Source organism: Sabethes cyaneus, chromosome 3, assembly GCF_943734655.1.
Source record: "Sabethes cyaneus chromosome 3, idSabCyanKW18_F2, whole genome shotgun sequence".
Classification (NCBI taxonomy): domain Eukaryota; kingdom Metazoa; phylum Arthropoda; class Insecta; order Diptera; family Culicidae; genus Sabethes; species Sabethes cyaneus.
In genome coordinates, this window is record NC_071355.1 from 236419420 (window position 1) to 236445705 (window position 26286).

The 26286-nt window shown below is 40.7% G+C and overlaps 2 protein-coding genes across 2 annotated transcripts; both read right to left on the reverse strand.

The window, feature by feature from the left end:
• Positions 1-3614: 3614 nt before the first annotated feature.
• On the reverse strand, positions 3615-5674 carry LOC128740924 (sodium- and chloride-dependent glycine transporter 2). The gene is made up of 7 exons (XM_053836501.1): positions 5163-5674; positions 4649-5106; positions 4442-4593; positions 4255-4383; positions 3999-4199; positions 3775-3942; positions 3615-3713 (listed from the first exon to the last, which is right to left on the reverse strand). The coding sequence occupies exons 1-7, from the start codon at positions 5672-5674 to the stop codon at positions 3615-3617; spliced, it is 1719 nt and encodes a 572-aa protein (XP_053692476.1).
• A 196-nt stretch (positions 5675-5870) lies between these two features.
• Positions 5871-25563, reverse strand: LOC128743202 (fatty acid synthase-like). The gene is made up of 6 exons (XM_053839732.1): positions 25130-25563; positions 23108-25072; positions 22628-23048; positions 14045-16189; positions 7620-7966; positions 5871-7560 (listed from the first exon to the last, which is right to left on the reverse strand). Exons 1-6 carry the CDS (start codon positions 25561-25563, stop codon positions 5871-5873), a joined length of 7002 nt encoding a protein of 2333 aa, XP_053695707.1.
• Between the last annotated feature and the right edge of the window lie 723 nt (positions 25564-26286).

Genomic DNA, 26286 nt, shown 5'->3' on the forward strand with positions numbered 1-26286 from the left:
TTTTTGAAACTGTTAGGCACCTTGGTGTACAAGAGGTCCACTGTTTCTAGGTGTAATTCTCATTTTTCAATCATTTTCAAACAACTAAGTACAAAAGTTCCAGTATTTGAAGACCTCGTGTTAGTAGTGGCTCCGTTTCAACGAGAATTACTCAGTAATATTTATATATTTATTCTCCCTACATTTTAACAATTCCTAATCTGATTTCTGTAGTGCGATAGAACTTCAAAATCAAGCGTATAAGATTGTTCCTTATAATCAAGTAGCTGCTCTTTTTATGCGATAAATAAAAACTGCTGAATATTTAAGCCTTCAGAAGGAGTCAAGTGGTCAAATACCCCAACAAAAAGAGCCTTCAAAAGAGATGAAAAAATGACTAATGTCCGTAGAAATTTTGTTGTTTTTTCTACGGACATTAGTCATTTTTTCAGACGACGACAAGACAGTGTAAAGATGACAACAATGTGATGGAAAGATAATAAAAAGTCAACCAAAAAAGATAAAAATACGAGGGAAATAACGTAAAAATACGATGAAAAGATGACGCAAGGACACCAAAACCGTGATAAAAAACACGACGAAAAGAGTGAAAAAGACAATAAACAGGACGAAAGATGTTGAAATAAAAAAAGAAGATTAAACGTAAAAAAAAAATCGTAAAATTTTTTACGACTTTTCAATGATATTGACAATTTTACGTCGACTTTTTGATTGATAATCGACTAGTTGACGACTTTTTTAACGACTTTTTGGCAACTTTCTATTGGGTTTTTGACGCTGTTGAGTTTGATGACTTTCTGACGACTTTTTGACGACTTTCAATGACTTTCCGACGACTTTTTGTCGACTCTCTAACGACTTGAGAACGTTTTAAAGACTTTTCGACTGCTTTCCGGCGATTTTCTGTTGACTTTTTGACGAATTTTTGCTGTTTTTCTAGCAACTTTTTGTCGACTTTATGGCGCCTTTCTTTGGCTCTTACGTTTTTTTCTTACAATTTTTCGACAAATGTTTTCTGAGGACTTTCTAACGAAATTATGAGGACTTTTTGATGACTTTTTAATGAATTTGTGATGGCTTCTGACAATTTTCTAACGCTACGTAACGAACGTTACATTCATAAAATTAGGTATGCAATGGCATTAACTAAATAAAAGGATTAATTCTCTGTAGCAAGATATTCCATTATATGAGATTTATAAACCTTGATACAGATAATAAATTGTTTCGTTTATTTAATGCCACCACACATGTAACTTGATTAATGTTCCTTATAGCATTTTTTCTCAGCTTTCCCATGGTGGTCTTAAAATTAAAATCGGTTGGAGGTATCATGGCGAAAACGGCGATTTTTTGATAAAATCCAACATGGCGGCCAAATCCAAGATGGCCGTCGATTTTTTTTTCACTTCGTTTATAAACCCTATCTCGCCTTTTTACAAAACCGTGTCGTTTGTAGTTTGTTTCATAGCAAATTTTGGAAATATCGTAACGTTGTAACGATTTTCTAACTTTCTGACAAATTTTTGACGAATTTCACTCTTTGTGACGGCTTTTCAACGATTTTTAATAATTAGTTTTTGCCGACTTTTTTATGAGTTTTAAACGCCTCCATTTTCGACAATTTTCTATGAGTTTCTGATGAGTTTCTGACGACTTTCTGCAGACTTTTCGTCGACTTTCCGACGATTGGTTCACGTCTAACTGACCAATTTTTGACGACTTTTTGAAGATTTTGTAACGTTTATCTTACGGCTTTTTGTCGACTTTCGGATGATTTTTGATGATTAATTGATAACTTTTTCTCTACTTTTTGACAAGTTTCTGCCGATTTTCATACCTCTCACGGAGGTCTCGGAAGTTTGATTAAATTTGGCCTCTTTTTCAATTTTAAATGAAATTATAACCCTTTCTTCGGTTATGAAAACTTAGATGGTAAAACTACGAATTTTTTCTTGTAGAATTTTTCTCAGCTTTCCAATGGTGGTCTTAAAATGAAAATCGGTTGGGGGGCTCATGTTGAAAACGACGATTGTTTGATAAAATTCAATATGGCGACCAAATCCAAGATGACCGCCAAAAATAATTTTACTTCACTTGAAAGCCCTGTTCTTCTCCTTTACAGAACCGGGTTATTTGTTAGCTGTTTAATGGCAAATTTATGAAATATCACATGATATAGATCTCAAGGTTTGCTCAAAATTCATCTTTTTTTGAACCTGTTAGACCCCTTTGTACACGAGGGGTTCACTATTTCGAGGTATCAAAAGTGTAATTCTTATTTTTTAACAATTTTCAACGAATTAAGCGCAAAAGTTCCAATATTTGAAGACCTCGTGTCAGTAGTGGCCCCGTTTCAGCGATAATTACTCCGTCATCTATACACCGTTATTTTTTGTTTGGGATCTTTCGATCCATTTTGCACAGTAATTTTGAATAGTGCCCACGAAAACGAATTTTCGAACAACTGAAAATGTTACACTTTTACACTTAAACTTTTAATTTCCTCCGTTCTAAATTTAAATTTACGTCCTGATTTCTTACGTCCAAAATTTGAATTAACATTCTCTCTTTTTACGTCCTAAATTTGAATTACCGTCGTCTCTCTTTACGTCCAAAGTTTGAATTAACGTTCTCTCTGATTACAACCGAAATTTAAATTACCGTCGTTTCTTTTTACATCCAAAGTTTGAATTAACGTTTTCTCTTTTTCCGTCTGAAATTTAAATTACCATCCTCTTTTTTTACGACCAGAATTTGAATTAACGATCACTTTTTCCAGAACGATTTTTTTACGTACCCCAATAATGAACGTAAAACTGAACTCTCGTTTTACAATCAAGTCACTTTTTACGCGAAGGATACGTTCCGCATAAATCAGAACCCAGTAAATGCCGGAATTCGCCGAAAACCTTGTGAATTCCGTAGACTTGTAGAGCACATCCGCGTAAATTCCGAAATTCGCGTGAAAAAAACGCGTAAATTACAAAATTGACGTGAAAATTGTCGCGTATACAAAAACCGCGTAAAGAGCGACTTTAGTGTATATCAAATTATTTCAAAATAAAATTTGACAAACTGCTAAAACGCTCCTGGTGCTCTAATTATTAGCAAGCAGACTGCATTAAATGCATTCTTTTATAAAGTATTTTCTCTTTTTGGTCTTAAAATCGCTTTTAAAACACGAAAATGGTGACGAAATATTAAAATTCAACGTCCGTCAACAATACAAGTTTAATAGATATTGCAAAAGTTATGAGAACTACCTTCTACCAACCAGGTACTTCATGTTGGTAAAGTTTGTCTGCTTATTGTAAAAGTCTCTTTTAATTCTTTGAAAGAATTGATGTTTTGCCTATTACTACTCAAAAATTGCAGCTGTTAATGTCAGTCAAATACTTTCATCTCTTAACATAATTCATACACATTGAAATTTGCATAATTATTTCCGATTTATTGATCTCCTAAAGACCTAAAAACAAGCGCTCCACATCATTTTCCACCAAAACGACATTAAGCCAAGGAACCGATTTCAAAAACACTTTCTAGTTTTCTGAAATCGGGTGGATCGGGATGGATTGTCAATCGCGAGATAAGGTCAAGATTTCTCCACTCTACGGTCTGCAGTTCATTTCGATGTGACTCTTCCACAGAGTTCTTTCCAACTCATCCGCCGGTCCCCAATCTTTAGCTTTTAAGTTGTGCTTCACTCTCTGCAATGTAAAAAGTGGTAAATCGTGACGTGAAAAATTAAAAACAACAGTCTAAACGTACTTCCAGAAAAGACCCTTTCGATCGGATCAGTTTATAAACGGCAACACTTGGTATCCACAGCATCGATGCCAAACAACTGCCCCATCCTAATGCGATGGCCCACCGAGGATAGGAAACTCCGTTGTAGGTTATTTCCGTGTTGTAGATAATGGTCGTTAGGAAGATGAACTGAAATTTGATAATTCTTTAGAAGATAAAATTGAACTTCAGAAATCTTTGCAAACCGTTAAAATAACAGGATTTATAAACTTCCAGGATACTATCCAGTACTTCTCCACGGGTCTCTCGATCATGTATTCGATATCACGCACATAGTTGTGGACACCGTAAATCCACCCTATGGCCACTATTTCTACGATACAAACCAAAATTACCGAAATTGAGGACGAGTACCAATCGAATAACTGCAGCAGGTACATTCCCCCCTATAAAAAGGCTTAAAATCGTTAGGTTTTCGAATACGCCAAAGTTCAAGCTTACTTGCGTCGCACAAGAGATCGACAGCAGAAACATTATGAAGCAGGTGCCAAGCGTGATCCAGCGCTTTCGTTTTCTGCACCGTGGATAAACATCCATTACCGATGAAATGATGGCCTCTATTTGAACGAACTAAAAGTAGATACTTAAAGTGGTAAAAGCTATTTTGAAATTTGTTTGTAGAACAAACCTGGCTATCGACGCCCAACAGAAATAGCATAACGAAAAACAAGCAAGCCCAAAACTGCGGAAAAGGCAGCATTCCGATAGCCTCCGGGTAGGTCACAAACGCCAGACCTGGTCCTCCAGTGGCGACCGTTGATACCGGCAAACCCGTTTGATCTGAAAATGTTTTCTTTACTAAAATGAAGCAACAGCATTGTTTGATTTGACTTACGTGACATATACCCTAGCACCGAGAAGACAACGAATCCAGCAAAGATGCTGGTCGAGCAATTAACGATCGGAATAAGTACGGCGTCGAATTTGGTATTGTTTCTGAACTTATTATAGCTCGCCATATTAACGATTCCACCCCAGCCGGGTCCGAGCGAGAAGAAAATCTGCACCGCCGCATCGGCCCATACCTTCAGGTTGGTCAGCTCACTCCAGTTGGGCATGATGTAGAACCGAATTCCGTCCATCGCCCCGGGCAGGGTGATCCCGCGAACGAAAAGGACGGCCAAAATCACAAACGGAAAGGTGGCGGTGAAGTAGACGACCTTCCCGACCGACTGCACTCCGTTAATGATGCAGCAATAGATCACCACCCAAGCGATCACGTCACAAACCAGCAGGTGCCATACGATGCCGCCCGGCGTGCCGATACCGTCCGAGATGTGCAGGATTTCATTGCTGTTTGATAACATTACCGTAAATCTTTTAATAGTTTTAATTTTTGGACACTTAACTGGAAAAACTCATCCGCTGGAGTGCGCATCCTCTGTGACGGTTCGAGCAAACTATTGTTCATCAGCAGCTGCACTGCACCACCAGTCCCGTTCAGTTCCAGACATCTCGGTGTATTCCAAGCGTTCCGGCAATTTTCCCACGGTAATTGAGCTCCAGCAGATTTCCAAAGAAACAAAATCGGATAGGCAATGATCACATTATAATAGGAAGAACAGATAAAATTAATTATAACGATCGTTATTCCCGCACCCTTCAGCAGTGGAACCAGTTTAAACACCGTCACACACCCGGTACCGGTGAACTGTCCCAAACAAACTTCCAAAAAGAACAACGGAATGCCGCAGAGAAACAACATCAACAGATAGGGCACGAGGAAGGCACCACCACCATTACGATAGCAAAGATACGGAAACCGCCAGACATTACCGAGCCCGATTGCATAACCCATACAGGACAGTATGAACTCCGTTTTGGAAGCCCAACTTCCTCGCGCTTTCACACTTGACGACATGTTTCTCGCTCAAACCGAAGACACAAACTGCCAACCCGACGACAAATCCGTGCGTTAGCGATTCACTTTAGCTACTCAATTGGATAATTCGTTCGGGAATGATACTCAACTAGAAGCATGTACGCGTCCTGCATTTCACTTACATACATTTATTTGACGTTACGCTACGCATAAGTACACCAATTGCTTAGCATGACTACAGAATAAAGCTATTTATAATCTCCACAAGCTCGGGATTTTCCACCATTGACATGTGGCTGCCTTCGATCGTTCGCACCGCCACCGGTCCACTCGTGTATTCGGACAATCCGTAATCATTCTCGATGTCCAAATAGGAAGCCGCACTCGGTCGTATCAGCGTTATCGGCACGTTCAACGGCCGGCCAGCATCCAAATTGAGTAGTGCTGCCATACGAATCCGTTTGTACAAAGCTTTCGTCATTTTTCGGGTGTACTCGGCTGAGTACACGGTTTGACCTTTAGCCAGTTCAATCAACTTCTCCGTTTGCTCCTCGAACGTCGGTGCCTTCATAATCGAAAGAAGCTTCTCGACGGATTCGTTTGGCAGCGCGAACGAAACAATAAGCGCCATAAGTTTTTTCTGGATTTTCTCCGGCGTGTCGCCCATCTGTTGGAGGGACAGGAATTTCATGAACTTTGGGGCACCATCCAGCAGCAGAAGTTTACCGCTCATTTTTCGCGCTTGTAAACGCTTAACGATCTCTATCGCGATCAGCGATCCGAAGGAGTAGCCCACGATCGTGTAGTTATCGTACTTGTTGAATAACGTGCTACACAACTCCTCAATCACACAATCCACAATCTCCGAAACACTATCGCATTCGTAGGTACTTAAAACTTGTAACAACAACACCGGGGCTTTAATCTTGGCTGCTAGCATGTGCCACACATTTAACGCAACTCCTTCGAGACCCGGGATTACTAGCACCGGTCGTCCGGTCTCACTAGCCGACGGTAGTCGGAGAAGGGTTTGATCACTGTTTTCTTCCGTACCCAAATTTCTTATCAAAACCTCAACGCCATCTGCTGGTTCATTTTCAGCTTTTTCGTCCTTCCCGCCTCCATCCAACTCCGCTTGCTTCTTCTTTTCATCCAATTTCACCAGCTTAGAGAACGTCAACGTACGCAGGTCTTGCGGCGACAAGACCAGATCAAAGTCTCGCTCGAGAACTTGCTTGATCTCAACCGCCATCAGCGAATCCATTCCGATATCCGCCAGGGTGCTTTCCATCGAAACGGACTTCAACTCCCGAATATTCATAATATTCATCACAGCTTCGATGATGTTCTTCGAACCTCCTCCAGACCGCTTTTCCGCTACCACCATACTAGCCACGATCGGTTCCTCGCAAGTCAACAGTCGATCCAACTCCTGCAAACACGAGCTAATCCGCTGCTGTAGTGTTCCACCAATCTCCATGTCCACCTTATCTTCCACCATGTCGGCCACTAGGCCAACCTCTCCTACAGCACCCCACTGGATAGCCTTCGCTGGCAGACCCTCGGCCCATCGCCGCTCAATGATTCGCTCCATGATGGAATTCGCCATACCATAATTACTCTGTCCAGCATTTCCTCGACCGCACGAAACACTGGAAAACACCACAAACCGTTTCAACTGTGGACAACACTCGCGGCTAGCAACATCCAGATGCTCGGTAGCGTGTGCTTTTGGACCAAGGCACTCGTAGAACTTTTCCGTCGTCTGATTTTCCAGTATACCATCCCGTAGCTGCACCGCAAGGTTGTATATTGCCGTGACTATTCCCAACTTGTTAGCTTCTCGCAGCAGCGAGTAACATCCTTCCCGGGTGGTGATGTCTTCAGTACTAATCGCCAACCGGACTCCGTAACTTTCCCATAATCTGTAAAAAAATCTAGTCGGTTATTTGTTCACCACCGCAAGTAAATAAAACAGTCCTACTTTATACGGCACTCCTGATACGGTTTGGTAATCCCCCTACCGGAGCTCAGCACCAGCCTTCGGCAACCTCGAAGAATTAACCAATCGGCAAGCTCCAGTCCGAACCCACCAAGTCCACCGATCAGCACCTGGACATGTTCCGGATTGCAGTACACCCTCGGAACGTAGGTTATCGGCAGCGTTTCCCGGTCGGTTTCGTTGCTGCGCAACCTCAGCAGTACCTTGCCGATGTGTTTTCCGGAAGCTAGATAGCGGAATGCCTGCTCCAGATCGCCCGCATCGTACACGGTGGCATTCAACGGTTTGACCACGCCCGAGCGGAAGAATTTATCCAGCCGACTGTGGAGCTGTCGAAAACGAGCGGTAATAGCATGAGTAAACGCTCAACATTTCATTCAATTACGTTAAGAGTACACAGTATCGCAGTAGGCATTTGTTTTCAGGATTAGTTTATTTGTTTACAATCTGACGTCACCAGAATTCCGGTATAGGTTATAGCAAAATTGGGAGACAATCCGTGGGTGTTTCACAACCGAGGACAATAGCCTACTTCAAATCCACGAAGTGTGATGTCCTGAAACTGTTTGAAGAATGTCTGACCATGGACAGAAAATCCAATAGTGGTAGAAAAGAACCTAAAACTCGAAAATGGTAGCGCACTTCAGACTGAACCCGAAGATTTTCCACGAGGCACAAGTTGTACCGGACCGTAATATCAATCAGCAATTGGAGGTGAATAAACACTCAGAGAGTTTTTACCAGACTTTGCGGACAAAATACGATTGCTTCAGTATGGCTGACTAGCAATAGCCCGCATAGGTCGCCTCGCATCTGATTGAGAGGGAATCGGTGGTACTCAACCAAATTTTCTTTAACTTCTATAACATTCATTCCAGCGGTTAAGCATTCTTCCATCGTATTCCACATGAAAATATTTCTTTTATGTTGAGAAAAAATCAATTTTATCTCGGCAGTTTCCTGATTTAAACTATACATCACCGGACAAAAACTGTTAAAAACAACCACGTACCACGCATAAAAACCATATCTTTGGAATACGTTAAAAAATGTCTTTCCCGAGATTAGGCCCAGCCAATCAACATTTGAAGATATCACGATTGCTTACGATACCATTGCTGTAGCAAAAAATGCACACCGTGTAGTGGTACAACGACAATGGCGTCAACGACAATTAGAAATCAAACAAGCAGTCGGAGCAGAGAAAACAGCAGTTTCATTGGATCAGGACGGTGGCTTTGTTGCAGAGTGTCTCGATGAATGAAACCTTAGCGTATTCAAATGACTGAATATTTTTCTAGCATGGTGACCGCAATTCGAAAGCTAATAACTAGAAGTTTGATAAACAATGTACAGGAGCATCCATGGGGAACCCACTGCTTGTTCTCTCATCTTGAATTCGCAACCAGCGAATGAAGAAAGTAGTATAAACAAGCTTGCCGATCCGGTGAATAGAGAATAAAAAAAAATGAAAAATAGCAAACCGAATATAGAGTACAAACGAAGTTTTGGAACCACGGATGAGAAAATTTTGCGATTCCTCCCCCAATGTTTCTTGGCAGACCTACCTATTGTTCCATTTGCTTGATTAGTTCTCGAGTTATACAGAAATTTGTGTTTCATTTGTATGGGAGCCCCCCCCCCCCCCCTCTTAGTGTGGGGAGGGATCTCTAACCATCATAAGAACCTTCCCTGGCACCAAAAACCCCTGCATGCAAATTTTCACTCCGATCGGTTCAGTAGTTTTCGATTCTATAAGGAACATAGGACAGACAGAAATCCATTTTTATAAGCATAGATTTGTATGGGAGCCCCCCCCTCTTAGTGGGGGAGGGGTCTTTTGCCATCGAGGGAACCTTCCCTGGCCCCAAAAATCCCTACATGCAAATTTTCACGCCGATCGATTCAGTAGTTTTCGATTCTATAAAGAACATAGGGACAGACAGACAGACAGAAATCCATTTTTATAGGTATAGATCACTGGATTTTGATCAAAAATTTGAAATTTTGCTACTAAATGCGCCACTACTGGTACGCTTACCCTAATTTTTGAGCGCTCTAAAACAAATTTTTTATGAAGATTTTTCTCAACAATCTAGAAAATATATTAGATAGAAATTTTTTTTCAAAATCTTCCACCACGGTGAAAATTTCTAAAGGAAAGTTGAAAAATCATGTTCTAACGGGTGGCAACTAAAATTTTGGAATTTATTTCTCAAGCTGTCAAAAAAAGACAAAGATACTTGATGAAGATCTGATTTACTGATATTAAAGATGCATTTTCTATTGTTAGTTAGTTAGTAAAATTAGTGAACATTTGAAAACGGTCCGAAATCGGCTGTTCGGCGAAGCTTTCGTTTGACGTCGAAACAGGAGCATTGTACGGTCGTCATATCAACTTTGCGAATGCATCTCTTGATTCTACCAAACAACTGTTTGAAATTTGTAACTCTCCAGTTATTTTTGTACACCAAGGAGCTCAAAATCCCGAAGAAATCTTTGATTGGGCGACACTGAGGCATATTTGTCTGGTTGTGTTTTTTTGGGTACAAATGGGATCGAATGGGTATTCAGGAACGATTTTTTTTGGTGTAATGCGATGATGCACGATGATTCTACGTCCATAATTTTGGCTGGTCTTACACAATCCTGCTTGCGAGTAGTTGTTGGGGATCTTAGGACATGGCAAACAGTGGAAGCCGCAACATTTTCGCTTTTAAAATGTTTTACCGTATACTTTTTGCCGAGATCTTTGTGCAATTCGCAGAAGTGCACAGCGCGCTCGCGAAATGCTTGTTGTTTTGACGCCATTTTGAGCAAAACTTGGTAAGCTTAAAGAAAACAAAAAGTACTGTCAGAAAGAGGAGAAAGAGAGCTAACACATACACACACTCTCATTTCTCTCTGAGCTTGTTTGTTGTTGTGTATACGGGCCTCGAAAAAACTCCAAAATTTTAGTTTCAAGAATTAGCCACCCGATAATTCTTGATTTTTTTTCTCATTTATCAATTCATTATCTTTAAGTGACAAAAATTCCAAGAGAGCGTTTCTTGTTATTCTGGAGTTATTGGTCGGAAAACTATCACTAACCATTTGTTTACTACAAATGTTCATATATCAGGAACCAAGCATCGCAGAATAAATGTTCTTTAAAGAAAATATAAGTATATTTTTTTAACTATTCAGGAAAAATACTATCTGAAAACGTAGAATTTGTATGGGAGCCCCCCCTCTTAGTGGGGGAGGGGTCTTTTGCCATCGAGGGAACCTTCCCTGGTCCCAAAAACCCCTACAGGCAAATTTTCTCGCCGATCGATTCAGTAGTTTTCGATTCTATAAAGAACATAGGGACAGACAGACAGACAGAAATCCATTTTTATAGGTATAGATCAATGGATTTTGATCAAAAATTTAAAATTTTGCGAAAATGTTGCGGCTTCTACTGTTTGCCATGTCCTAAGATCCCCAACAACTACTCGCAAGCAGGATTGTGTAAGACCAGCCAAAATTATGGACGTAGAATCATCGTGCATCATCGCATTACACCAAAAAAAATCGTTCCTGAATACCCATTCGATCCCATTTGTACCCAAAAAAAACACAACCAGACAAATATGCCTCAGTGTCGCCCAATCAAAGATTTCTTCGGGATTTTGAGCTCCTTGGTGTACAAAAATAACTGGAGAGTTACAAATTCTTGATATTTTTTCTCATTTATCAGTTCATTATCTTTAAGTGACAAGAATTCCAAGAGAGCGTTTCTTGTTATTCTAGAGTTATTGGTCGGAAAACTATCACTAACCATTTGTTTACTACAAATGTTCATATATCAGGAACCAAGCATCGCAGAATAAATGTTCTTTAAAGAAAATATAAGTATATTTTTTTAACTATTCAGGAAAAATACTATCTGAAAACGTAGAAACGAGTGAAAATGTTGGAAAAATCATGTTCTAATTTCAGGAAAAATTCAGCACTGCAAGTTATGAATGAATTGTTTTCAAGGGTAGAAAACTGAGAAAAACAAACACTGTCAGCAGTTCACTAGTCACGTTCATAGGCTGACAGATAAAAGAATACTACCAGCGGCAAAACTGTATGCGCTGAATGCGTTTTATATTCGTCTGCATGCAAGGCCGTCAATTTTTTCGAGCACTGCCCACATCATAGGAACTCTTATATCTTTTTAACGTAGGACTACGTCTTACTGGAAGATAGTGGAGATAAGGGGTCACTAGGATAAGGGATTAACAATTTCTTGACTCAATATTTTTGCAAAAATCGGTCGGCAAATCTTCTAGGTGTCAACTCCAGTGAATAAAACTATTGATTTTGCGGTGCGTACCATTGCAAAATTGAAAATAATGAAGTATTGTCTAACTAGACGCTTCGTGATTGATTGGATAATACTAGCTAATTCGCGTTGCGTGTAACGAAAGTGGTAACATTTTACACGATAATGACTCAGTCAATCCTCAATATATTTCAGAGTTTAAAATACTTTATCACTAGGAAGACGGGTGTGTCTTGCACCAACGCGTTTAGCGTAATATCCTTTTTACAGTGACCTATTGAAAAATGGAGAACAGCACGACTTATAGTTTGTTCTAACGAGCCAACCAGAACGGCGTGCTTTCTGCTTCTTCTTTCTCCTTTGGGTACTTTCCATTGGTTTTCGGTGCCATTTCGATGATTTGCGTTGACCTACTCCGCAGCAACTGATAGTACTGCGGAGAGGTAGCCCTTGTTTTATTCCAACACATTTCAGGAACAATTTTAGTCCGTCCCATTTATCACGTTTTATCATTTTGTTACTTACATAGCCGAATTTTTTCTTCGATTGTTGCTTAGATGTATAACGAGAGGAAAGTCGGTGGATGGTATCAGTTTGACGTTATTTCTTTTGCAGTGGAGCAAAATTAAAAGTCATTCAACATATTTGGATGCGGCAAAAAGGGAATGGCAATGTCCCGTTCAGTTCACTGGTCTCGAGCTCCCGGTAGGCAGTATTTACCGTTTGAGGCGAACGGGAATTACGGTGAACGCGTTAGCGCAGCTGTACCCGTCTATTTAGCATCCCTAATAGAGCACTTGAATATTTTGGATTTGGCAATTTATGCCGCTCGTGACAACAAGAAGACCAGAATCCTCCCACGTCATTTGTAGCTAGTCATCTGAACGACTTGGTTGTGCAGTTCTATCAAAAGTCTGTTAGTCAGATTGAGCAACTCATACAGCGCAACAAATTAGGATTGCAAGGATGAGGATGGAAGGAACAGAATGTTCAATTGAAGGTGCGACAGCGCTCCACCATGACCACCTCTTGAACAATTCAATCGTATGAAGACAAGGAAGATGCCTGTCAATACCAGCAAAGAAAAGGCCGGATTTGTTTCCGACCCGGTGGAAGACGGTTCCTTCGCGATGTAACCAGCATCCGCACTATTCAAAAGAGCCTCCGCCCCGAATGCCATTAGTTGGAAGTTCATCACCGTGCAGCTCACTGCTGCGCTGACATAGCATCCGTGAGTCTATGAATCTACAAACTAAGCACAGCATAAAGGCTTCTTGGATGAATACTGAATTTATCCCAACTATGAAATGCTTACAGAGTATCTCTTACCAAACCCCACGTGAAACTACGCAAGACCAAAACTAAATGGATAGTTAAACCTTACGAGAGTATTCAGACTCAGTTTTAGGATACGCATCACCCACAAAGGGTTTCCAAGGCTCATAGCAATGGTCCAGGGAACTGAAAAACAGGTGTCTCGCCCATTACCATCGCGGAAATTTTGTAAGTTCGTATTAACAAGCAGTTTCCTGGCTTGACGATGACCAATGGATAAGACCTCGCTTGGTATCAGCTTCCGGTAAAAACAAAACCTTTCCTTAAACTTGCAAGCCATCAAGTCTTACGTTTTTTTAAATGGATAGAAAACGTCACGAACAATCACATTCGCAATAAATCTTTGACGTAGTTTCCTTTATCATGAGCAACAAAACCACACATCACTGCTTAGTGACGTTAATAGAAATGTCGGCCAAATATCAAGAGGACAGCATTATGTGCTTTTCTTGATATTTAAGGTACCTGCGATAACATGTCATTCGCTTCAACTAATACAGCTCTCCTCGAAAAGAGATCGAATCGAAAGAAACTGGATTCAAATAATACCATCGGGCCGAGAAATCACTGCATCATTTGAAAATTTCGGTGGTCAAAGGAAAGAATAAGGAGTTCACTCTCCCTTGCTTTGGTCTTCGGTGGCGAATGCATTCCTCAGATGCTATCGCGGCTTGGCTATGAGTACACTACGCCGCCGACAGCGGCTGCTGTCTGCAAACCTACAAACTGCACCTAAAACTATCATGTTTTTCGCTTTCCTACACTAGGTGCTACTTACCCCTTTAAAACTTTCACTATCCTTCCACATATAATCGAGCATCACGCTGGAAAACGTCAGCCCTCGCTGCATCAACGCAATCGAGATCTTCGAATTCCGAGCCATATCGTATTTGCCGATCTCCAGGAAATGTCCCCCTTTGCCGAGGCACCGTATCGAAGCCTGCAGCTTTTCCTCGGCCAACGAGTTCAGCACGAAATCCACCCCCTTGCCGTTGGTTCGATGTTTCACCATTTGCTCGAAGGAAATGTCCCTCGAGTTGCCAATATTTATTGGCTTCAAATCAGGAAACCGCTTCAGCAAAAATGCCGCTTTCTCCGGTGTACTAACCGTTGTGAATACCTCCAAACCTTCAGCCAGGGCTACCTGAATCGCTGCTTGACCAACACCGCCACTGCCAGCGTGAATCAAAATTGATTTTCCCTTCTGAATGTTCGCATATATATGAAAGGCACTGAACACCGTAGCGTACACCAACGGTACCGTACACGCCTGCTCCATTGTCCAATCATCAGGAACCGGCCATGTCCACTCTGGACTGAATTGTGTAATTGTGGCCAACCCAGCGGATTGTACCGAACCAAATAGTCTTCTGCCATCCTCGGTTATCCCGGCGAATTCGTAGCCCAGCTCACATTCCTCGGTCAACCGATCGGACAGCAGAACATCCGACGAAAGTCGTCCCGTTGCAACCATCACATCGCGAAAGTTCAGTGCACTGTAAACTACCCGAATTTTGTTGCCATCGCCAAGCTGCTCATTCAGGGGTCCTTTGAACCACATCAACGATGATAGGTCACCTTTGGTCAAGCAGTTAGCATAGCAATGATCATTCACTGGTCCAACTTTTTTCATTGGAGGCAGCAACGCATGTCGATAACTGCCCCAGACGCCATCTTTGTAAACATTTATGGCCAACCCTAGGTTCAGTTGATTCTGGTAGAACGGATCGTCCAAGGCAAACGGCGGAGCGGTAGGATCGTCAATGAACACACATCGAACATTTTGCAGCTTAGGTTCCTTTCGAATACAGTTGACCAATCCCAAGACTCCGGAAGTTGAATCATTTTGAGCGTACGCAACGACAGGCATAAATTTCACTGCCTGTTTCAGCTCCAGCAGCCAGGTATAGTCGTTCGTGTGCACCTGAATCGCCATGGGTGATTCTGTGTACAAACGACTTTTGGCTTGAAGAAGAAGCAACGTTTCAGCCTGATCGACACGGAAGGTGGCAATGTGATTGAACTCGTTCGGTGGTCGAAATTCTTCTGCCTCAAAATCGGGACTCTCGCGCACAAGTAAAAATCCGCTATCCACCAGACATGACATAATGGACTGCAGAAAACTAAACTCGCCTAATTTGTTGTCCGAGATTACGAATAAGGAGCCAGTTTGATCTGCTAACTTCTCATTTTTGACGTGAATATTGCTTGATTCCGGTTCTTTGCTTGCCAATAGGACCAAATTGGATTGAACCAGGGGAAGATCGGCGACGGCTTCACCGAACAAATGACACAGCACGGGGAGTCCTTCAACATAAACTTCCGTTACTCCAATGGTATAAGTCGGAACATTTTCCAAAGCCAATTGGACGGAACTTCTTATCGCCTCCAATGCGGAAATCGGTTTCTTATTGTTATACGGAACGAATTGGTAGCTTTCAAGCACCGGAATACCAGGATTTCTCCGACCAACCATCATCGCACGTGGATTGGTAATTACGATTCCGCCGCATACCGAAACATTCGACATCGCGCAAGCTTTGACGGTGAAAAATTCCCGTCCACCGTCGGCTTTCTGCAGCTGCTCCATGTGCTTCAGGGGGTTGATGGAAATCTTTTCGATTGCCGTCGGTACCATCAACGAGCGGGTATCGGACACAATAATGCCAACCTGCAGCATGCAATCCATCAGAGCCACCCAGTTGCCTTTCCATTCGATTTTCGCCTGCGATCCGTCCGCCCGTGCCTCCATAACCGACTTGAAGACTCCGGAATAATGGTAACCCCGCAGGCGAAGTTCTTTGTAGAAATCTTTGGTTGGCAGCAGCGTTGCCTTTGAATCGTTTTCAGTCATGGTGCTGCTCGGTGCAATGGGCATTTCCCGGATATATCCCGTAACAACGACCGTCTCACCTTCCAGTACCTGTAATGAAAGAGCGCGAAATAGTTAGAATAAATTGCAGTTCCTTGTTTATTTGTTTATATTTGTTTATATATATAAGTACACCGAAGACACCGAAACGATCCAATCTAAATTAACATTTTTCTGGACGATTCCTTCGTGAATTTGGAAATTCTTCTAAGACGCAAAATAATTCATAATTATTTCAAACAAACTAATTTATCTACTCTAATTGATAATGCACTATATTCGGAAATACGCTGTAAAATATGTTGAAAAGCCTTCATTTGAAAACAATTTAAACAGAGCAAATCTCACCATACAGAAACACTCGCTGGCTCATTAAACCAGTGGCACGTGCCCCATCTTTTTATTAAGAATTATTATCATACAAAATAGATTCTCCGACCCAGAAGTCCGCAGTTTTTATTTCCACCTGTCTTTATGTTTGCGAAGAGTCAATTAATTGTGTAAAAATATTTTCAGTTTCAAATCCAATGTACAAGTTCAGCTATAAATTAAATCCAATAAATTCAATTTTGAATGCTTTCAAGTTTAATTTCAAGGCCGATTTTAAATCCAGTATCAAGTACAATTTAAAACCATTCAATTTTGTTTTAAATTTTAGCTCCAAATAAACTCCAAAGAATAATCGAAAAATTGTACTCTGTCACATGAAAATACTTTCAAATACTTTTTTCTTGTTTGTCGATTCCTATTCTTTTAATGATAAAATATTCATTTTTCTGAATTATTGTCTACAAACTCGGTTTTCCTAAATATTCAAAAAGAAAAATCCCAAAGATTAGAAGCTGCTAGTTTGGATGCTTACAAGATACCTATTTCTATGTAAAAAATACAAGGAATCGATTGGTGATAGTACCATCTTATGCAGATTTTGGCAAGAAGTCCATTTTGCCCTATTATCCCCAAAAATCAGGGCAAAAGCTAATTAAACCGTATAAAAACTTCACGGGCGGCAACGTGAAATGAACTCAAAAACCTTCCAAATGATGTCAAAACATCAGAAGAATCAAATCCGATCCATTCCATACTGCGCGAAATGCAAGAATGATCCATTTTGCCTAATTCACCCCTAAGCACATAGTGAAGCCTAATTAAAGCGATTAAAACTAACTCAAAGGAATTGAATGCAAAGTTATTGTTCAAAATTAAATTTTAAATATCATTTTTAAACAAATTATTTTATCTCGCAACTAGTAAAGTATATATAGTTACTATTTTCAGCAAAGTTGTCCATTTTAGAATGTTCTACAACTTTTCTGAAGAAAAAAAATTTTTAGGACGTTTAATACGTTTACGTTTTAACAACAAATGTTTGTATCACCTATTCTATTGATAAACTTCTTTAAAGACGTCACCGTTGGAAAATTACGTTTTCTTTTCACAATAGCAAACGATCGTGTTTTTATCGATCTAGGACAAAACCAGGCAAATTCCAGGTGAATTCATCACGGTACGAAATAAATGACATTGGTGCTATTCGAGTTCCCGATCTATGAGTTAGTTTTAATCGCTTTAATTTGGTTTTACTATGTATCTAGGGGTGAATAGGGCAAAATGGGCTACCACTAGTTGATTCCATGTATTTTTTTACATAGAAAGAGAAATAAGATTCCAAACTAGCGGCTTTGCAATGGAAAGGAAAACGGGACGCAAAAAGAGAGAAAAGTAGATAAACAAAACGGGCGAAAATGAAGCAAAAACCAAGCCTACTGGACGGCAAAAGAGGGAAAACAGAAGAGAAAAGATAAAAAAGAAAGAAAATAAGGAAAAGGAGGAAAGAAAAAAGAAGAAAACGAGAAATAAAAAGAAAATCAAGACAAACCGGACAGAAAAGGGGAAAACCAAATAGAAAAGTGATGAAAAAGGAGGAAATACGGGAGTAGAAAAATAAGGAAACGAGAACAGAAAAAAGAGGCAAATAGGAAGAAAAAAATCAAACAGAAAACGACAAACATCGAACGTAACAGAAGAAGATAAAAAGCAGGACATGATAAGAGGAGAACAGAACAAGAATATAGAAAAGGAGTTAACGTGACATAAAACAAATGAAACAAGACTGGAAGAGACGAAAAACGGATAAGACAAGAGAAAACAAGAAGAAAACCAGGACTGCAAAGGGTTTCGCCCTTTGGCGAACACGGGACAAGAAAAGAAAAGAAAGTGGACAAAAGTGGGAAAACGAGACAGAAAAAAAGGAAAATGAAACACAAAAGGGAAAACGTAACCTAAAACAAGAGATACCAAAAGGGAAATAAAGAATAGCGAAAGTGAAAAAAGAAAACCGATGAAAGATAGAGGAAAACAGGAAAAAGAGGTCGAACGGGATATAAGAGGAAAAAGATGGAACAAAATGGAAACGCGAGATGCGAATGAGATGGGAAAATGGGACAGAAAAAAACAAAACTGGCAAAAATATAAAACTGGAGAGACAAAGGTAAAAAAGAGACCCAAAAACAGAATGAACGTGACAGAAAAGAAGAAAATATAAGGCATCTAACAGAAGAAATATCAGAACTATCGAAGACAAAACACGAAAATCAGGAGGGTTAGAAAAAACGAAAAGAGTAAACGAAAAACTGAAAAAGGGAAAAGAAAAGACGGAAAACAGAAAAGAAAATTGCAAAAAAGTGGAAAATAAGAGGAAAAATAGCAATTCAATTTCGGGCTTAATTTTAAATCCTATTTTAAGTTCAATTGCAAGTCTAATCCAATTTCAATTTCAAGCCAAACTTACAATCCAACTTGGGCCATTATAAATACATTACATACACAGTGTGGCGGTATAGTCAAACAAGTATAAGCATGGAATATAAATATGGAAATAAACAATAAAGTATAATCGAATCAAACAGTGCGTGCAGTTATTTATTCAAAGTGGTTGTTTTCCTCTGGAGCATGCCCTGAGAGTCAATCGTTTTCCTAAGAATTACTTTTGAGTGTCTTAGCAAAACGTCAAGTTTGAAAAAAGGAGAGATTTTGAATTTTATTCTACACTAGCTGACCCGACTAACTTTGTATTGCCACAAATGTGTTGTACATAAATCGTGAATCTGTCACAATCTCGAGTTTAGCAAGTTTCTGAGGAGCTCAACCTTAAATAGCTCATTTTGGCAGTGACGTCACTATGAAAGCATGGGTAGTTTAACTTACAAATTTTCAGTTTTTCCTCCCAGTCAAGTAGGAAACATTTCCCCCGTTACTTGGCCAGATAAAATAAAGCGGATAGCACTTAAATATTCGCCGTGATTGTATAACATTTCACAGAATACCATTTCGCGAAAAACCTTACGTGGAATGTACTATTTCGATCCTCGGGGTGATCCTCTCCTTACTCGGTGTCGCTCGTTCGGATCCAACTGAAGGAAAGTAATAGAGGTCATTAGACCTAGGAAAATAAATAAACCTAGACAGAGGTGATTTCTGCGGGGGGCTGCAGATAGTTTCAGGTCTTGTTATTGACTGTTATATTTTATGGAAGAGTCTAAAATTTCTCGAGTTCGATTATTTTTTTAGTTACGCAAAAATTTCTGTTTTGTTAGTATGAGAGTCCTTATTCTCCTATCACAGGGGTTAGGGGTCTCAAACCATCATAAAAAATCCTCCCTAAAAATCCCCATGCCAAGTTTGGTTCCATTTGCTTGATTAGTTCTCTAGTTATGAGAAAGTTTGTATTTCATTTGTATGGGAGCCCCCATGTTATAGGGGGGAGGGGTCATAATTCCCCGCCCAAAGAGGGGAAGGGTCTCAATTCACCATAGAAAAAAAATTTGCCTCCAAAACATCCACATGCCAAATTTGGTTCCATTTGCTTGATTAGTTCTAGGGTTGTGAAGAAATTTGGACTTCATTTGTATGGGAGCCCCCCCCCCCCATTCCTAAAATGAGGAGGGGTCCTAATTCATCATAGAAAAAATTCTTGTCTCCGAAAACCCCCATATGCCGAATTTGGTTCCATTTGCTTGATTAGTTCTCACGTTATGCGAAAATTTGCATTTCATTTGTATAGGAACCCTCCTCCTAAAGTGAGGAGGGGTCCTAATTCACCATAGAAAAAATTCTTGCCTCCAAAAACCTTTACATGCCGAATTTGGTCCCATTTGCATGATTAGTTCTCGAGTTGTGAGGAAAATTGTATTTCATTTGTATGGGAGCTCCCCCCTCCTAAAGGTGAGAAGGGTCATAATTTCCTTCTTAAGAAGGGAGGGGTCTCAATGCACCACAAAAAAATTCTTATCTCCAAAAATACCCACACGCCAAATTTTGTTCCATTTGCCTGATTAGCTGATTAGTTCTCGAGTTATGCAGAAATTTGAAACTCCCCCCCCTCTTAGTGGGGGAGAGGTATCTAACCATCATAAGAACCTTCTTCGGCCCCAAAAACCCCTACAAATTTTCACGCTGATCGGTTCAGTAGTTTTCGATTCTATAAGAAACATAGGGATAGACAGACAGACAGAAATCCATTTTTATAGGTATAGATAATAGATTTTAATTTTTAAAATCTTACTACGAATAAGCTATGAAAACAAAATATGTTGCTTGAGTGCTATTACTGCGAGAGTACAGTGTACACATTTTTTTCACGTGTACAGAACATTAACAGTGATTCTAGTCTGACCTTCAATGGCTTTCTGGACTTTGGATTAGACTAATTCAAGAGCTGCAAGTTTCCAACAGTCAAAGATACTGCATTTTAAGCAATTATATTCGACAATAACACGCGTAAGGAGATTTAATGACGCGCTCAAACTGGAAGTCAAATCTACTTTTCCCTCTGCAAGATGCTTCGATGAAGGAGCATACCCGGAAACAAATAACCATAACACGAACATAAAAATTATGGTAACTGTAGGATACAAAATACAGTAAAAACAAAAAAATTTACCGTCAGAAAAGATAACCAAACCATCAAACTTATTGTTGGCCACCATAAGTTTCATGGTTTTCAGAGATTCTACCATAAAATGACGGGTTGTTAAGTATCTTAACAATAAAAAAATCTAGTTTTTCGCGAACAAAAATTTTCATTTACAGTAAAAGTTATCGTCCTTCTATGGTAATTTTTTTGGGCGAAAAAACAAAATATAATTAAAAAAGGCAGTAAATATATGATGAAGTATGGCCAATTCAATAGCGTAAAATAAGAAACAAAAATATTAATTAACTTTGAATTTAAGGCACTTTTTCAATAAATTTACCATAAGTTTCAATGTGAACAATAAAAACTATTGCAGATGCATCTACTACATAATTTAATGTTGATTTTTTTGCGGTTAGCCCGCTGCTCAAAGCTGACGATCACAAAACGCTAATCAGATCGGTAGTCCTCTACGGACTTGAGACTGCAACTTTGCTTACAGAAGACATACGTGCACTTGTCGGATTTGAACGAAATGTGTTGCGACCTATATTTGGCGGAGTACAAATCGATAGCGGAGAGTGGCGTAAGCTTAAGAACCACGAGTTGCACGCACTACTTGAAGGGATTCCCGTCGTACACCTGGCGAAATTTGGGAGACTACGGTTGGTTGTCCACGTCGCAAGGATGCCGGACAACTATGCACTGAAACCCATTCTTTTCTAGAACCCCACCGACACCAGGAATAGAAGGATTCAATGTGCTAGGTGACTCGACCAGATTGAAGCCAATTTCCATGTTTCGAGATGTTCAACGAATTGGCGACAAGTAGCCCAGAACCGAGTACAATGGTGATAAGTTCTTGATAGAACACAAACGCGAGATCGCTCAATGCTACTATTGGAGTAGAAGTGGATCGGATACTCGTCGATACATTTCGAGAGAAGGAACATATGGAATATGCAGTACATGGATTCAATGCCTTTTCCCTCCCAGGTTTACCATAACATTAATTGGTATTAAAAATGTCATCCTAGTTTTCGTTTGAGTAAAACTTTCTTGATTAGAGTGATCTTTTCAATCTATCGAACTATATAAATTCATTTATATTCAAACATTTCAATAGGGTAAACGCACCATTAGTGGTGGTAGTACCAGTAGTGGTGGAAACTCGAATTATTCCATTATTTTTGCAGATTTTGGTACAAGTTTGATATTTATCAAATAATACTGTTACTGGTGGTTCGATACTTATCAAGCTTGTACCAAAATCTGCAAATATAAAGGAATAATTCAAGTTTCCACCACTACTGGTACTACCACCACTAATGGTGCGTCTACCCTAACGAAATTATTATCGAATTTTGACGAAAACTAATGTAATTGTTCGTTACTCGATAATTAGGTTTATACTCATATGGCTCAACAAATCTTCCACACGATTTTACACAAACGCTTCAGTCGTCTCAAATGGAATGTAAGTTTACACTTCCACCACTAATTCATCGCAATTACCCCAATATTTTTAAGGACCAAAATACATACGAAACCATCTCCTTTCGAGAAAAACCTACCTCAAAGAATCCGGACACCCGTTGCAGCATCACGTCCAGGTAAACGGTTTGATCCTTTGTCAGCGTGGTGGCGCGCAGGAACTGAACATCCTCGAACTCGACCGGAGTATGCAACAGCTCACGGCGAACTAGCGAGCACACCAAATCCCAAACCAGCTGCAGGTAGCCGGTAGCGGGAAACAGCACCCGACCGTCGATGCAGTGACCCACGATGTACTGGTAATCCCGATCGGTCAAACTTATCTTAAAAGCCAACGTGTTTGAGTTGATCGTTTCGTCGCCCTTATAATGTACCACGAAAGCCGTTTCACGATGATCCCACCGGACCAGTGAAGATATCATGGCGGTTCCCCGTGACACCGGAAACGGGACCGCTGGGTATAGCTTTGCGATTTGGGGATTCTGTGTGGTTAAGTACATGCTGTAATTCAGTTTCAAATTATTAGAATATACTTCTTTTTTAGTATCAGAGGAACTTACTGTCCAATTCTGCACAACAATCTGCAAGCCACATCCGGCGATTCAAGTCCCCGTGGAAGGTAATTTGATTTGTAGTTCAAAAGGTTTAAAACTTTTTCGCACGATTGATGTCCGCCCAGTTCCACCACATAACTGTGCCGTGGAATATGATCCAACAGATTTACGATCGAAATCAAATTGTGTGTTTTGGGTGAATGGAAAATCGATGACGTTTGTGGAAGCTTCGCAGTTATCCACTTCGATGTTGGTAGCACCATCTGAGTGAGCACGGCATTCATTGTTTGGCGCAGTTTGTTGGACAATGAACCGTCCTTCGGTGGATCGCAACACAGACAAGCAAACGGAAGCTCTTCCGCACCGAAACCCGATGAATTCAGCTGCCGAATTTGTTCGAAAATTATCTGCTGAGAACCGGATAGAACTCCAAAAGTATTGCTGCTGTTTCTGATCATATCCTTCAGTGGAAGACGATCCAATTTGGCGTTGGTTTGCACCAAAGCAGTGCATTCACTTAGGGCTTTGCTTTCCGTGTAGACCAGGCCATGCCAGAAAACTGCCCGGAGGACGTGCTCCAAGCTTAAACCACGATCGAGATACGCGCAGGTAAACTGCCCAACTGAATGACCTCCGTATTGATCGAATTTCACGCCGATTGAGTTCAGTAGATCAACAATGGCGATCTGCAGAATAGTCGTTCCTACCATGGTGTGCAGCAGGGATTCCTTAGCAGAAGATTTTTTGAACAGATCGAACTTTAGAGTTTGAAGAACTGCTTGGCATCTGGTCAAAGTATTTTCGACCGACATGAACTTCTTCAATCCGTCAAGTTCCTGTCGCCATAGCGGATTGATTCCTCCGAAAATTGCAACCAGAGGTAATGGTTCAAGTTCGATTCGTTCAATACAGGATTCCTGAAGAATTGCCGGCTTGCTGCCGTTTTTCCGGTAGATTCCATAACCACGATATCTATGTCCGGGGGTTGCCTGCTTCTGTATGTTGTACAACAAAGCAAGGAACTCCGTATCCAACGGACGCTGCGTTATAGCCCTTAGCATTGTCTCAACTGCTTCCCTGGTTCTTCCGGACCACACCACCAACCGAGGAAGATCATCTGCTGGCAGACCAAGATTGTTTTTTTCCTTCAAATTTTGACACAACAAGGCATGTGCATTTGCACCTCCAAAACCAAACGAATTAATGGCAACCAGCGGACCACTCAGAGGTGTTATTTCGGTAACCACTTGCAATCTTTTCTCAACCAAAGCCGGAATGGAAGGCTTAACTTCTTCGAAGTTGATATTCGGTGGAATCAAACCGGTCTCCATTGCAACGATACATTTTGCAATGGAACACACTCCGGCGGAGGGTTCCGAATGGCCAATATTTGATTTTACCGAGCCAACCAGTAAAGATTGTTTCCTCCCCGTACAGTACACCTTATCCAATGCGTCACATTCCTCCGGATCACCAACGTAGGTTCCTGTGCTGTGAGCTTCCACGTAATCAACTTCAGTTGGACTAATGCCAACTTCGTTGTAAAATTCCGTCAAAAGTTGCTGCTGCATAACACCCGACGGATAAGTAATTCCTTCCGTTTTGAATCCATCGCAGTTTGTTTTGGAGTGCACTAGATTTGCATAAACTCGTTTAGCATCTTTGGCTTTTTGCAGGAATATTGCACAAGTCGCTTCCGATCTGGAATAGCCGGTGGCATTTTTATCGAAGGGTCGACATACTCCATCCGTCGCCAGAACGCCCAGCAGCCAAAATTGATACGTTATAAATGGATGCAAAGTTAAGTTGCTTCCCATGACGACTGCCGCATCACATTCTCCATTCACTATGCTTCGGTACGCTAGGTCCAAAGCGTACATCGAACTGCTGCAGGCAGTATCACACACCATAGAGGGTCCCCTGAAATCCAAAGTGTACGACACACGATTCGCCAGTTGTGACTTGGAACATCTGAACAAAATCAAGCACATCAATAAACAATCGATGACATTATTTAACATTTTTTACCCCAGTATTCCCAATCCCTTCGGAGGACAAGCAATGTAGTACATTCGCACCTCGGTTTCGGAGAAACAAACACCTGCGAACACACCGGTCCGCGAACCACGCAAACTCTCCGGATTGATACCGGCATCCAGAATGGCTTCGTACACATGTTCGATCAGCATCCGCACCTGCGGATCCATCGTATCCCGCATGCGACGATCCATGCCGAAAAACTGGTAATCAAACTTATCCAAATTGTTCAACTTCCCCGTTCGCTTCGGCATACCCTGCATGGTATGCGTCCACCGTATCTCTCGATCATCCACCAAGTCCCGCTTCTCGAACAAACTGCGTCCAAAGTCCTGAACATTGTCCGTCTGTGGAAATCGTCCGGAAATCCCGGAAATCACTACACTCTCGTCGTTTCCAACGGACTGATATTTCCGCGAAGGCATTTTCGTCTTCTACCCGTTAATTTTTCAGATCGACACAGACAGACCGAACGGTACTAATTGATTAAAAGGCGATAATTGTAATCAGCCAATTTATAGTCTACTACCGGTAAATGCCATGTGCTGATCCCCACCGATGACCCGGGACAGTATAAATCGATATTTGAAATTATAATGCCGCCTGGCGAGGCACCGTCATTATGCAGTTTGCAGTCTGCAGTTTGGCAATGTGCAATAAGTGCATTCAGGGTGGCACTTTGTCCCCCTGGAGATAGAACCGCTAACACGATGTTTTGTTTTCTTTTCCGGAATCGAAATGAACCTGTTGTTTGTGTTCGACGGTTGTAGCTTTAACCTCACGACGTCACACTCGAGTGGCTGAGGACCTTAGATATCCCTGTAATATGACAATCCTTGCTTGGGATGTAAATTTGTTTGCTGACATCCGTATACCATATGTATGCTGACTAATTTTTACATAAATTTACAATTCTCTCAGTAATATTTCTTAGCAAGCGATAAGCGCTGAGCGCACGAAAAAATAGTTTCTCGTTTTTACATTTTCACCGTAACTTCATTCAACTCTTTTGCGGTCTCCATCAGTTGAGCAAAGCGCATAATTATCATAGCAACGATCATTTTTACATAAATTTATTGAAATTGTTATTAACAAATTTGGAAATCCGAAATCAAAGTTCTAACTGGGTTCAGAATTGTATAAGCCAA

Coding starts and splice junctions, on each gene's coding strand:
- LOC128743202 (XM_053839732.1), bottom strand. CDS start 25,563: ATGCCTTCGCGGAAATATCAGTCCGTTGGAAACGACGAGAGTGTAGTG. Junction 23,049..23,107: donor TTGTTGTGCAGAATTGGACA/GTAAGTTCCTCT, acceptor ACTGAATTACAG/CATGTACTTAACCACACAGA. Junction 7,967..14,044: donor ATAGTGAAAGTTTTAAAGGG/GTAAGTAGCACC, acceptor CGTTTTCGACAG/CTCCACAGTCGGCTGGATAA.
- LOC128740924 (XM_053836501.1), bottom strand. CDS start 5,674: ATGTCGTCAAGTGTGAAAGCGCGAGGAAGTTGGGCTTCCAAAACGGAG. Junction 4,200..4,254: donor CGATCTCTTGTGCGACGCAA/GTAAGCTTGAAC, acceptor GCCTTTTTATAG/GGGGGAATGTACCTGCTGCA. Junction 3,714..3,774: donor CGAAAGGGTCTTTTCTGGAA/GTACGTTTAGAC, acceptor TTTACATTGCAG/AGAGTGAAGCACAACTTAAA.